A 13,324-nucleotide genomic window follows, 5' to 3' on the forward strand; every position below is an offset into this window, starting at 1 on the left:
ATAGCCAGCCACATTCCTGTGAAGCACTTCTGCATCAGCATGGAAACCTTGTTAACATCCATCTCCAGCTTGATTCTCTAAATCTGTTATTTTTTGTTCACCATCAAACTTGAATGAAGGTCTAATTCACAATGTTATGAGGGCAATATACTTCAAAGCAAGAGGAAATCTATTTCAGTACTTAATTTTTGATTAATGGGTTTTCTGAATCCTTTAACCATATTTATGTTTGTCAGGTGTGGCAGCTCAAGGATTAATGATATCTTCAGAGCTATTTTTCTGTATATGATCTGATGCCTGCAGTGATGATTACCAAGAAATATTTCATTTTCCAAAGAGCAGCCACTTATTAATAAAACAGATTATATCAGAAACTATAGAGCACCACATAGCAAGAGCCAACATTGTTATTGTCACAAATAATTGAGAGAAATACAGATAGCTTTCAGAAAAAAAAAACTAAAAAAGAAGATAAAATGAAAAATACTATTTACCTTTTGAGAGATGGAGGAATCTAAGGTGTACAATAGCTTTCTGAAGTCAGCAGACATCTGGTGGTCTGGGAAATACCTGCAGTTTGACAGCTAGATTGTGCCTTTAGGCACAGTCATGAACTAGAGAGGACTGGAAGAACATATGCCTGTGAGACTACCTATGGAGGCAGAGCTCACTGCTGTGAAAGGCAACAAGAAGGGCTTCTATAAGGACATCAATAGCAAAAGAATGACTAGGAAGAATGTAGACCTGCTTCTGAAAACAGCAGGCAACCTGGTGACAAAAGACATAGAGAAAGCTGATGTGTTCGATATCATCATTCCTTACTGATAAGACTGATCTTCAGGAGTCCCGGAGCCCCCAGAGCAATAGAGAGGTCTGGGGCAAGCAACACTCACTGTCAGTGGAGGGGAATCATGTTAGGGAACATTTAAACAAACTTGATATACCCAAGTCCATGGGAGCTGATAGGGTGCCCCAGCAAGTGCTGAGGGAACTGGCTGTTATCATTGCAAGGCCACTATCAATTATCTTTGAAAGACTGTGGTGATCAGAAGTTCCTGCGGACTGGAAGAAGGCAAATGTCACTGCAGTCTTCAAGAAGACCAAGAAGGAGGATATAGACAAGTACAGACCGGTCAGCTTCACCCAAGTCCCTGGGAACGTGATGGAGCAAATGCGCCTGGAATCCATTTCCAAACATAATAAGGACATGAAGGTGACTGGGAGTAATCAGCAAGGATTTATGGAGGGAAAATCAGGCCTGACCAGCATGACAGTCTTCTACAAAGAGATGACTGGATTAGTGGATGACAAAAAAGTGAATGTTGCTTATTTTGACTTTAGTAAGGCTTTCAACACCATCTCTCTTAATACTCTTCCTCATAGCACCCCAAGGAAATGTAGACTAGAAAAGTGGACAGTAAGATAGGTTGACAAACATCTGAACTGCAAGGCTTAAAGGGTTGTTATCAGCGGCACAGCTATCAGCCAGTGACCAGTGATGTATTTGAAAGATCAATAGTGGGGCCAATTTCTGCATTAATAGCCAGGATGGTCAGAGTGAACCTTAAGAGGTTTGAAAAGGAAACAAAAGTGTGATGATCAGATGATACACCAGAGGGTTGTGCTGCCATTCAGAGAGACCCTGACTGTCTGGAGTAATGGGCTGACAGGGACCTCATGAAGTTCAGCAAAGGGAAATACAAAATCCTACCTTAAATGAGCAATAATCCTATGTAACCATACACACTGGGGGCTTAAAAGCAGGAAAGCAGCTCTGCAGAGAAAGACCTGGGGGTCCTGATGGGCACCAAATTAATTGTGAACTATCGATGTGCCCTTGTGCCAAATGCATCCAGTGGGCTGTGTCAGGAAGAGCACTGCCATCAGGCTGAAGGAGGTCATCTTCTCCTCTGCTCAGCACTGGTGTGATCACTGCTGGGTTGCTGTGTCCAGTTCTTGGCTTCCTGGTACAAGAAAGACATGGACATAGTGGAGAAAGTCCAGAAGAAGGTGATGAAAGTGATTAAGTCACTGAAGCATCTGACATATGAGGAGAGGCTGAGAAAGCTGGGATTGTTCAGCTTCAAGAAGCTCAGAGGGAATCTGATAAATGGAATTGCAGAGTGTAAAGAAGAGAGACTTTCTTAATGGTGTGGAAACAGCAAGAGTATGGGCATGAATTGAAATACAGGACATTCCATTTAAATGTAAGAAAAAACTTTACTGTAAAGGCAGTATAAACACTGGAACAAGTTGTATAGAGCTGGGGACTCTTCATCCTTAGAGATTTTCAAAACTAGACTGAGCACAGTACAGAACAATGTGATCTAGGTGACTGCTTTGAGAAAGGGGTTGTGTAGATGGCATTCAGAGTTGCTTCCTGTCTCATCTGTGATTCCAATTCTGGATTCCTTTTCTGTGATTCTGATTCTGGATTGTGGTGATGTTGAAAACATGACAATACCAGATTGCTACAAAAGAGAAAACTTTGCAGATTTCATGTTATGAAAAAATAGAAGGACATTCCCTAACACGCAATGTTTGAAGCGTTACATTTTCAAAGCTAAAATACATGAAACAGTTACCCAGCAGTTGATTCAATTCCCTTCTCCCCGGGCATGGTATAGGTCAATAAGTACTATAGTAACTATGTTGGCAGAGCAGTTTAGGCACTGAAAATCATTACTTTGGCATAACCTTTTGGAACAAAGAGCAGCCTTTAGGAAAGGAATTTAATTAAACTTTAATGTATGCAGAGCCCCAAAGGTTTTTGGTATTTTTTTTTATAAAAGGTTACAGTAGCCTAAAATATGTATTTTCTGTTTGTGGCCAGGATGCGAATCATTTCTCAACCTTATTGATTACCTTTGTATGTTTGTAATGAATGAGAATATACTGAATGAGAAATAACTTTTTTTCTTGCAGATCTTAACGTGATTTTTTTAGTTGAGGCTTACAGAGCCAAAAACCAATTTGGCTATATAGTTTTGGCTTCACGCTATAGATAAGTATTTACACGTTGTAGAGTATCTCAGCCTGGTATTTCAGCCTAACCTACAACTTATTGTCTATGGTTTGATCCAAGAAAGCGTTTATTCATGGATGGATTTTTTTTTTTTCTCTTGCTCATTTCTGGAATGATCCTATCAAGTTTACCTTTTAAAATAGCCACTACAACAACCATTTTCCTAGTCCTAAACTTCCTAATTGTCTGAACATCACTTGTGAAGTTATGACTAGACTCTTAAGTAACATTGAAACATCTGGGATATTTACTCTTAATTTTGAATAACTTGGCCAGCAGCATAAAGCAAAAGGCCTTGAGGAGAAATGCAAACTTGAAATTATAGTCCAGGATCTTGCATTAACATGAGGAGTTCAGTCTTCTTGTATTGCTTAAGGAAAACTCATAAATGTACTTCTCCCCTACAAAAAGTTATTCACCACACATGCATGCCGGTGTTTTGGGCTACTTTAATAACCATGCAGTGGCTTTAGGTTCCAGAAGGCTGAGATGATAACCTCTCGGCTTTGCTACTGCAAAGTCCACATGGGACTAAAGAGGTTTGCCAACTTTAGGGGAGAGTCTGTGTCCATCCTTTTTACATAATAATACATACTCATGGCCTGATCCAGACTAGCAGACTATTTAAAGGCTATTTTTGTGACTCCCAGAGATCCTTTAAAAAAGAGGAGTTCCTGTTGTGTTGTGGCAGCTAGGACTATTCATCTCTGACAAAGATGTAAAAAGGACCATAGTGTTTTTTTGCGGGGAAACAGATCCAGGAACAGCCAAATGTAGGACTTCACAACATAGGCTGAGATTATTTGAAAGTTAATATAAAGCCCAATAAATTACCTGAGTTTCAATTGAGTTTAGGCTCCAGCTCCGCTGCTCTCACCAGATTCTCTGGTACTTGAATTTTTCCAAATTAATCATTTCATGTTCCAAATATCCATTTAAAGCATGACGAAAACAGCCAGAGGAAAAGTTATAGGGTGTTTTTTGTGCCGTTGAAATCTCTCTTGTAGGTGTCACTGGCAGCTCTTCGCAAAAGTTCCATATGAAAACAGATAGCACAATCTCTCCCCATGTAATAGCACATTCTGTTGACAAGCCTTCCTGTGTTGGTTTTTTTTTTTTTCCAGAGGGGGCACATTTTAAAATGATGGACTTTAGCTTTCACTTAAAGTCAGAACTGTAGCCTCATTGCCCAAGAATTAGAGAATTTAGGGGAAAAGCTGATTTGCTTGGGCTGGTATGTATCTCACATGAGATTTTATTTATCTCATGTGGAATAGAAATTAGTGTATTGCTGTCAAAATGTCACACATGCTGTATGAACAAGCTACACATTTTTCAGCCCTCTTATGTATTCCTGTCTGTCACCTGTTAAGCCTCTTACCCTGCTTGGCTTTTCGACCCTGCTGTCCTGCCTGCCTTGCTGGTGTGGACTTGATTAGAAATTGCCTGGGGGCCTCAGAGCTAGGCAACCAGTGAAACATACTGTGTATCAGGGCAAAGAAACATCATCATACATAAGAATTACCAAAATCCTCTTAGGAGATTTTTAGCTTTCCTCAGCCTTCAGACCCTTCCCTGTTTGTGACTATATTTTACAATGGAGATGATATTAACATTGTTATGGAGCTGTCTTCTACACAATAATCTATATCATATTTCATATACCAAGTTGCTGTTTAACAAGGCTTTTTTTGTTTTTTAATATAATGTCAGTAGTTCCACCTGCAGTAGAGGGAATGAAGACTAATTATCAGTTATCTTATTTGTTTCTGATTTGTGAAATTGAATTTAGTAATGCATGGCCAAGATGTAGACATTAAAAGAACCCCCAAATTTGATAGCAGTGTGCTTATTTTGAAGGAAAAGCAAACAATGAGCTATGCTCAGCCTTGTTTGTCTGCCTTTGATATTTCAAATATATATCCTATTCTTATTCTTTTAGGTACTTTTTACAGAGTGTTTAATTTAAAACAAATCAGAATGAATAAAAACATGTGTTTTGTTCTGTTTAGGTCTAGATTAATATGTTAACTATAGATTAATGATTCAGAAAAGTGGATTGTCCTTTTCACCACTGCATGCTCTCTCAGTAATTCCTCACCATTCATCCCAAGTTTAGTCAGTTCATGGTCAGTTTTTAGCTAACCACAGGTCATATAATCAGGCAATGTAAAAAACAAAAAAACAAGTTTTCCTGAATAAATTGTTCTCAGAAGAACTGGATAAATTAGTACCCACCTCTAATGTCGAGTGTGAAGTCTTGCACTAAATGAAAAGGGAGCAATACTGTTAGGTTCAACTGATAGTAAAAAGACACATCTGTGTTAACTTGCCAGATCAGAAGAAGTGCAGATTGAAGACAGTGTATTTGCTGTGAACACAGAGTGATAAAAAAGTACTTTTTTAACTGTGCTTTGGTATGTGATGACTGGAGCAAAACAGTATAGCTGTAACCCTGTGTATGGGGGAAAAGATGGGAAGGTGCTGAGAGGAAAAGGGCTCTTGTTACTTAATGGAGCTGGAAATGTGGTTGAGGGAATTGATCACATTTTTGATAACTATATTTATTGTATTTTCCTGAACATAGCCCACAGGTTATTTGGAAGAACAACTTTTTATTTGGCAGTGGTTTCAGTTGTTTATATGTACACTAATAGATATGCCTGCATATGCATAAGCAGGTAAGGTGAGGAGATTTTACTTCAGCACATCCTTTCTTCCAGCAATCATCAGTCCCTGTTGCCTCTCCCTTCAGCCTCTTGATGCCTTGCCTGCTTTATTAACACTTCTCAGCTTGATTTTGTGGGGGTCCTTTAAAGTTTAGGTTATCTGAGGCTGTCTTTTCGAGGAATGCGTGCAACTTTTGTCTGTGCTGTGTTCTTTTGATGATACAGATTTAATTATTTGACTGCACTCAAGAATCAACCCCTGTGGAAAATCTTGTGATCTTCACCCTTGTAACAGAAAACACAATGTAAGGCATCCTCTCTACCAACCCGAAGTAGCCTTTTCTAGTGACAGTTCTTTGCACTTTTGTTCTTTGCACTTTCTGTAAAATCTTAGAGAACCTAGATAGAGGAACTTTCTCTAGAGAAAATGCAAATGCAATCTTCAGCAGGAGGTATAAGGAATACAATGACCCAGATTCATTGCAAGTGTAATTACTGGAGGTTTTGTGGTTAGCAGTGGAATAACAAGAAGAAAAGTAAGTTTAAAAAAATATGTTTTAAAGAGTTCTGCAAGTGCTGCTTTGGCATATTGGGCAATGCACTTGGCACAGAAGTCAGAATCATAAGTCTGGATTTCTGAAGACAATTTTGTTAATGTATGGTAATGTGGGGACTTGTCATCCAAATTGGGATAGTGTGGTAACAAAACAGCAGCATTTCTTTTAAGTTCAAGATGGAGCTTCTTAGCAAATCAACTGCCTAATGCAAAAAATACAAGCAGAAACCAGACACAGAAGTGAATTGCCTGAGGGTCTCACATATTTCAAAGCAGAGAAATGTAATGATATCTTAAAGAGGTATAGACAAGCCAAGGAATACCTGTGGCGTCTGATTACAATAATAGAAGTTCTGCTGAAAGGCTTAGGAAGATTAACAATATTAACCTTGGTGTCTTATTTATCTCATCTTTGATAAGCAAAGGCTCAGTAATCCAGTGACAGTGGCTCTAAGATTGCTGGTTGTTGTCATTCTCACTTGAAAATAAATATTACATATTATTTAGGTTAATGTCTTCACTACACATGGTAACATGCTTTTACCTTAGACAAAATGGAAATATAAAAAAATGAAAGAAGGAATAGGGCAAGAGAGCAGCTCAATGTATTAACTGTAGAGCTTTAGAAGTTCTGGGCTATGGTCAGACTATCACTGCAGAAATAACTGTGACATCCAAAGCTGCCTCTCAAGCCAAGGCTGTTTGCTTACACAGATCAGCAGATGGAAAGGATTGGCCTAGATCCTGTTTACAATAAGGGCAAAGTGTGCAAGAAAAAGAAGTCTTATCATTGTTTTCTAAAAGGAGGTCAGCAAACCGTGAAGATACCCAAGCAGATTTGGGATGTGTAATAACATCTCTGCTCAGGTAACAAAAAAGCAAAACCAAACAAAGGTGAGCTGATGGAAAGTAGTCTGCCCAGCCTGTGACACATCAGGTTTTCTGTATGTTGAGTGTGTGTTTGGGTCACAGATTCTGAACTGAAGAGTATAAACAGCAATGGCAGCACAACAGACTGGAGAGTAACAGCACTTGCTTGCATAGATGTGCCTGTAGGCAAGACAACACAGATGCTCATGGCACATGGGATTCAGTGGCAGTGTGAATCTCCTTGTTTATTCATTATCAGTGAATCACCCTGTTTTAATAGAGAGAAATATTCTCCTAGCACTTTTTTGCTGCAAAATACTGACCTAGCTGAAATCTACTTTTGATGGAATAGCATTTGGGAGATCCTGCTCAAATAAATGCACCCCATTTACCAACTGTAATGTCTGCAGCTTTGGTCCCAGAGAAGGCCAGCTGATGGTGTTATTTGAGAGCCCTCTGTTTTTAGGTTATTTAATGGGCAATGCCATTATTCTCCTGGCATCTTATAAAGCATGACTCACAGGACAGTGTGTACTGCCACAAGGATCCAGGACTACTTTGGATTTAGACTGGTAAAAGTGAGACCAAAAAGCGGCTGCTTTATTTCTACATCTCTTGACTTTTCATTATATTTAAATATTGTAACCTTCCTATTACTGTAGAGTATGTTTTTATACTTAATCCTCAGCTATAAATGCTGAAGGATGCCAGACCACAAATCTGGACGCAGCATTAGTCTGCCAAAAGACATAGTGGGACGACATCTTTATGCAAATATTTCAGTAGCTGATAAATCCACATCCTTAAAAACATCCATAATTATTACATGTGGCATGTTCCAATACATCCTGTGCTAGATGTTCATGAGATACTGACTGATCCATTGAGTCATGTACATGAATTACATGTACCAGACCTGTGTCTCAAGTGTTTTCTTTAGATGTGTTTGTGAGAGTAGGCACAAGGCACTACTGGCTTTGTTGGGGTCTGGGACAGCTGCACCTCCCTTGTACTTGATGTGAAAGATGCAGGACGTTAGACAATCAGACACAGGTGACATCAAAGGGCAGCAACACTTTTTACCAGGTAGACTTCTGAGACAAGCCCTAGAATCATTGCAACAGGATCACTGGGAACTGGATGAGTGTATAGCCTGGTTTCAAGCTCTGAAAAGCTTTGCTATTGCATGGTTTCCATCTGCATTTGTCCTTGAGTTTGGTGGAGAAAAATACTAAAGTTTTCCTTTTTAGCACTTTTCAAACACACAAAAAAAAAAAAAAAAGAAAGCTCTCATTGGGAAAATCTGCCAAGAGCTGAAAACCTGGCACTTGCTTTTGTCCAGTAGAACATTTCAAGGTGTTCTTTTTTTTTTTACTCTTGGTTCTTTTTCTTTTGCGCATTTAGGATGACTGCATCCTTATGCACAAACACTTCTAACTACATAATCCTATTTATTAGGAGAGGGAGGGAAATAGTTCTTTTGCACTGGCGGTCATTTTAGGACCATCTAGGACACTGGCACAATAAAAAGGATAAATATTGTGAGAGTGTTGTGTTTCTTTGTACATTCCTTCAGTTTCTTACTTCAATATAGCAGTCTTAACATGTGCAGTATTTACTTCTCGGACCATTATTAGGCTTGATTTTTAACACTGTAGGAAGAGAAATATGTGGAAAAGTAATGCCACATGGATCACAGTGTGTTTTCCTGTTCCACCTTGAAAATAAATGTTCATTTTTTTTCTGACTATTAGCAGAATGCATCTAAACAAGAATGAGAAAGTTACTAATTGCTTTGAATGCTATGGTCAGCAATATATGAATAGATGCCCTACTGTGCCATAAACCATCATGAGTAGAATTGCATCACATCAGAAAACCCCAAATTTGCAATCCTACTTCTAACCTAGAGTACAGTAAGAAAGTGTAGAACTCTATAAAAAGATTGCTAAATGGAAACAGCAACCTTTGCCATCTGAGGCTTGGTAATCACTGCAGGAGCTGCTAACAGGGAGGGTTAGACAGCTTGCCAATACTGAGTGATTCCAATGCTATGTGTTTCCAGGGCTGTCAGTTAAAGCAGAGCCTTCAATAATGTGATGTGTTGTTAGCAAAATGTTTTAAATGCTACCCTAAAGGGAAGGTAATTTTAGCAAGGCTTTTCTTTTTCAATATATCATCTGCCAAGCCCAGTCATTTTTATAAGGTGCAGGAGGATAGCCAAGAAAACTAAACTTAACTAAAATAAGTATATCTGTTTGTATGTATGTACATATAAATTGTAGGGGAAGGATGCTTAAAACATGTATTCATCAAATATGGCAAGCAAAATGAATGTGATGAAAAGTTTGCAATTTTACTGCATGCTGAAGATATTAGTTAGTACTTAAACGGGACAAAACTGTAATGTCATACTGCCTTAGAAGAAGGTGCTGACAGCCTGCATAAGCAAACATTTATCTCCCCCATCAGATCTCAAGCCAATGTGTTTGCAGAGGCCTGCTGTAGGAGTTCGTCAGGGACCCTGGGAAGGCGCTGGTGTGCTTCCCGCTTGTGAAATGTAACCCCCAACACGCAGAAGGAATGCATCTTAAATAATCCTTTCTTAAACCGCATAGTTCCTTCTGAATTGAACATTCTGTCAGAGAAGTCAGTTGTGTGAAGGAGGTGTTTGAGGAGGAGGGTCTCCCCCAGATTCTCTGTGCTGGCTGGCTGACCTTGGGTTCATGTGATTTGGATCTTTTGGATCCATCCTTTCAGATGAGAGCCATTTGGTCGCTCCCTGGTCTGTAACACCAGACCTAGAAAATAACCGTGAAGTGAGAAAATGTTTATGATCTTGAGCCTTTGGAGTCAATGGCAAAGCTCCTGTTGACTTTCTTCTGTGTAGGTCTGAAGCTGTAATGCCATTCTGTTTAGCCACATTGTGTCAAGGCACTGATAAGACTTCATGGCCCAGATGGGCCTGCCCGAGGTCCTCTTCCGTTCCCTGCCTAGAGGCCAGGAGCCCTATTTCAGCTTCAGTCCCTACTTGAGCAGTGCTGGAAGATGGTTGATCTCCGTCTCCATCACAGCTTGTTCTTGTTCTGGACCCTGATCCATACATAGCCTTCACAGTTTGACTTTGGCCCAGCATTATGATGATGAATTTGCCTAGTCATCTAGGCCCTTGGTTGAACCTGGCTGCCTCCTGTCCTGCCATACTGCTTGGCTGGGATGGGGGACAAGCCCTACCTGGAGAAGCCTTACCTAGTCACCTCAGCTGAGGCCCTGGGGCTCCTCCATATAAAACAAAGGACTAGAGCCCTTAAAAGGCATAGCTCACTTCACCCTTGCCACTTCCTTACTTACTGTCAAGCCCTGATGTTCCTAAGGGAATGGCCACCATCTATGTGAGGAATGACACAGGGACAGATGCTGCGATAGTCCCCCTTTCCTCATTAAACTCCTTTGCTTTTATTCCCATTGCTTCCAGTGGAGTTGTCCATCCATGATATGGCACACTAGCAATTTACAGATAAGTGTCATCTGATGTTTATAGGGAAAATGTTAATTTTACTGCTGCATTATAAGTAATTTATACTGTTCAAAATGAAATGTGTTTTTCAACATGGTACCAGAAATTGCATGGTGTTCCCAGATATGTATGCTCATGTACCTCTCAGGAAAATGTTTGTGCCTAGGGAAAGTCTCCTTAATGTCCTACTTAAAAAGCAGTGTTACAGACTGCTTACAGAATTTATCTCTCTGAATAAAAGATTTTTTTAAAAATTACTTATTTCAGAATATAGAGTTTCTTCTGCCATTAGCAGCATTTTAGTGCTCTTTCTAGGTTCTCTGTGAGGTGTTTTGATTCAAAAGTTATATTTTATTCTTATTTTGCAAGTTTTCTTGCAAGCTAGTTACAAATCTATCCTGATTTTGGCTGGGATAGAGTTAATTTTATTCCTAGTAGCTGCTACAGGGCTATATTTTGTGTCTATGCTGAATAGAGTATTGCTAACATGCAACACATTTTGATTATTGCCCAGTGATGCTTGCACAGCATCACAGCCATTTCTGTTTCTCACCCTGCCCTACCAGTGAGTGGGCCAGGGGTGGGGAAAAGGCGGTGTGTGCACGAGAAGCTGGGAAAGAGCAGGTCCAGGACGGCTGACCCTAACTAGCCAACAGGCTACTCCATACCATAGGGTGTCATGCCCAATATGGAAACTGGGAGGGGTTGGTGGAAAGGGGCAGATGGCTGCTTGGGCATTGGTCAGCACATGGTGAGCACTTGCATTGAGTATAACTTGTCTTTTTTTTGGGTTTTGTTTCTCTTAATCACTATGATTATACTTTATTCTTCTCACTATTATTATAGTTTAGTTTAGTTATTATACTTGTTTTTATCTTAACCCAAAAATTTTTTTTTCTTTTCCAATTCCCCTCCCCATCCTACAGGAGATGTGGGGAGGGGGAGTAAGTGAATGTGTGAGGCCTTGTTGCTAGCTTGATTTGAATCATGACAGGATCCAATACATAAAAGAACGTTCCATCAGCTGTGCTGAAAATGAGGAGGAGTATAGCTCATCCAAACCCATCTGATTCTCCTATTAATCTCAGCGCCCTACTTCTGTCCCAACAGGTGTAGTTCGCCAGGTGAGGCCCATTGTTGGACCTTTCCATGCCATCCTGAAACTGGAGATGAACTACGTCATGGGTGGAGTGGTATCTCATCGTAACATCGTCAATGTCCACATCTTTGTCTCCGAGTACTGGTTCTGAGAGAGTGTTTAAAATCCCAGACAAGCAAGCCACTCCAGCCTAAATCATTAGCACAAACTATTAGGTCGTATATTTGTTTGTAAAACCCGATAGTGGTGGGTGGTTTTTTTTTGTTTTCTTTTTAAACATTTGTTTTATAGTGTAAGACAAATAACAAGCTATTATGTTGATTAGACATAGAGTGGAGCAAACTAAGTGAGCCTAATGTAGTTGTTTGTGTAAATAAGTAGTGTGTTAAAGTGCTCAGCCGCCTAGTGAAATTTAAAACTTTTCTAAATGTTTAGGCAGGTGTTAACTATTGCTCCTTGTCCAAATAACCAGAGAGACTGAGGATGTGGGACAAAATAGATGTCAGAATTAATTGAGATGAATATATGGCATCTTTGGATGGAAGTTTAGTAAAGGATTAGTAAGTTCACCTCAATATTAACTGCCTTGAAGGAGTGAGATTGTCAGAAAGTGCTGAATACTTGCTTTTGGTCCCCAGTAGGATAAGTGAATAGGCCAGAATTGCTAATAATTTCTGAAAAGTTTAGCCTAGATATTTAAAAGGTGACATTTAGCTATGGCAACAAGAGGAAGTACAAAAAGAATTAGAAATTGAAAAAAACTTCCTTTTTTTGTTACTTGTTATTTGGTTTTAAGATTACATTTGATTCTAATTAAACAAACACCTCTCATTGAAACTAACCTGTTACATGGATAAGGTCTATTGCTTAAATTCCAATCTCATCTGTACTTAACAATACATAGGAAATTCAGACCTCTCCCTCTTGTGTGTTATAGAATAAAGCTCCATACCTTTTTAAAATTGATAATAAAAATGGCATGTTAAACTGTACACTTCCTATGCACCAAACCAAGGCATATGTAATAATATAATGAAACTATCACAAATAAATGAGTGTTTAATGTAATGTATCTTTTTTATTACAGAACAGAAAATAAATAGCTCCACGTTTCAGTTTGTCATATTTTTTAAGATTATGAGGAAATAAAGTCAGATGGAAAATAATCAGAAGTATGCTATGGTTTCTGCTTACCAGAGAAAATATATCTCCCACAAACAAACTAATTATATGTATATATACACATTCTCCACTCAAAACAATCCACAGTTTCATTAGTCATAATTGGTGCTAGGCATTTCTCTCTTCCATTTATACAAAAGGCCATGAAGCTTAAGAGAATCTTTCCACTGAATAAGAAGAATAAAGATCATCCTCTTTGATCTGAATAAAAGAGTAAAGATTGTCCTCTCTGACCTAAATAAAAGACCATAACAAATTTACTGTGTACATACAGAAGTCTTCATGCCATTCTCTGTGAAACTTCTCCGCCTGCAGCATTCTCACTCCTTAAAGATTTTCTGATAACAAATTTATAATAAATAAAATTCTACTGAAGGATACCCTCTTGATGGTATTTGTTGCCTCC

The 13,324-nt window shown here is 39.1% G+C and overlaps 1 protein-coding gene across 1 annotated transcript in view; it reads left to right on the forward strand.

Moving 5' to 3' along the window:
* The window catches only part of FBLN1 (fibulin 1), a 79,830-nt gene extending 66,804 nt beyond the window's left edge, over window positions 1–13,026 (forward strand). Inside the window, exon 17 of the mRNA XM_061988791.1 lies at window positions 11,748–13,026. Coding sequence (XP_061844775.1) covers window positions 11,748–11,887 — 140 coding nt within the window. The 3' untranslated portion in view covers window positions 11,888–13,026. The remainder of the gene's footprint in view (window positions 1–11,747) is intronic.
* Window positions 13,027–13,324: the final 298 nt, after the last annotated feature.

This window comes from Colius striatus, chromosome 1 (assembly GCF_028858725.1).
Source record: "Colius striatus isolate bColStr4 chromosome 1, bColStr4.1.hap1, whole genome shotgun sequence".
Lineage (NCBI taxonomy): Eukaryota > Metazoa > Chordata > Aves > Coliiformes > Coliidae > Colius > Colius striatus.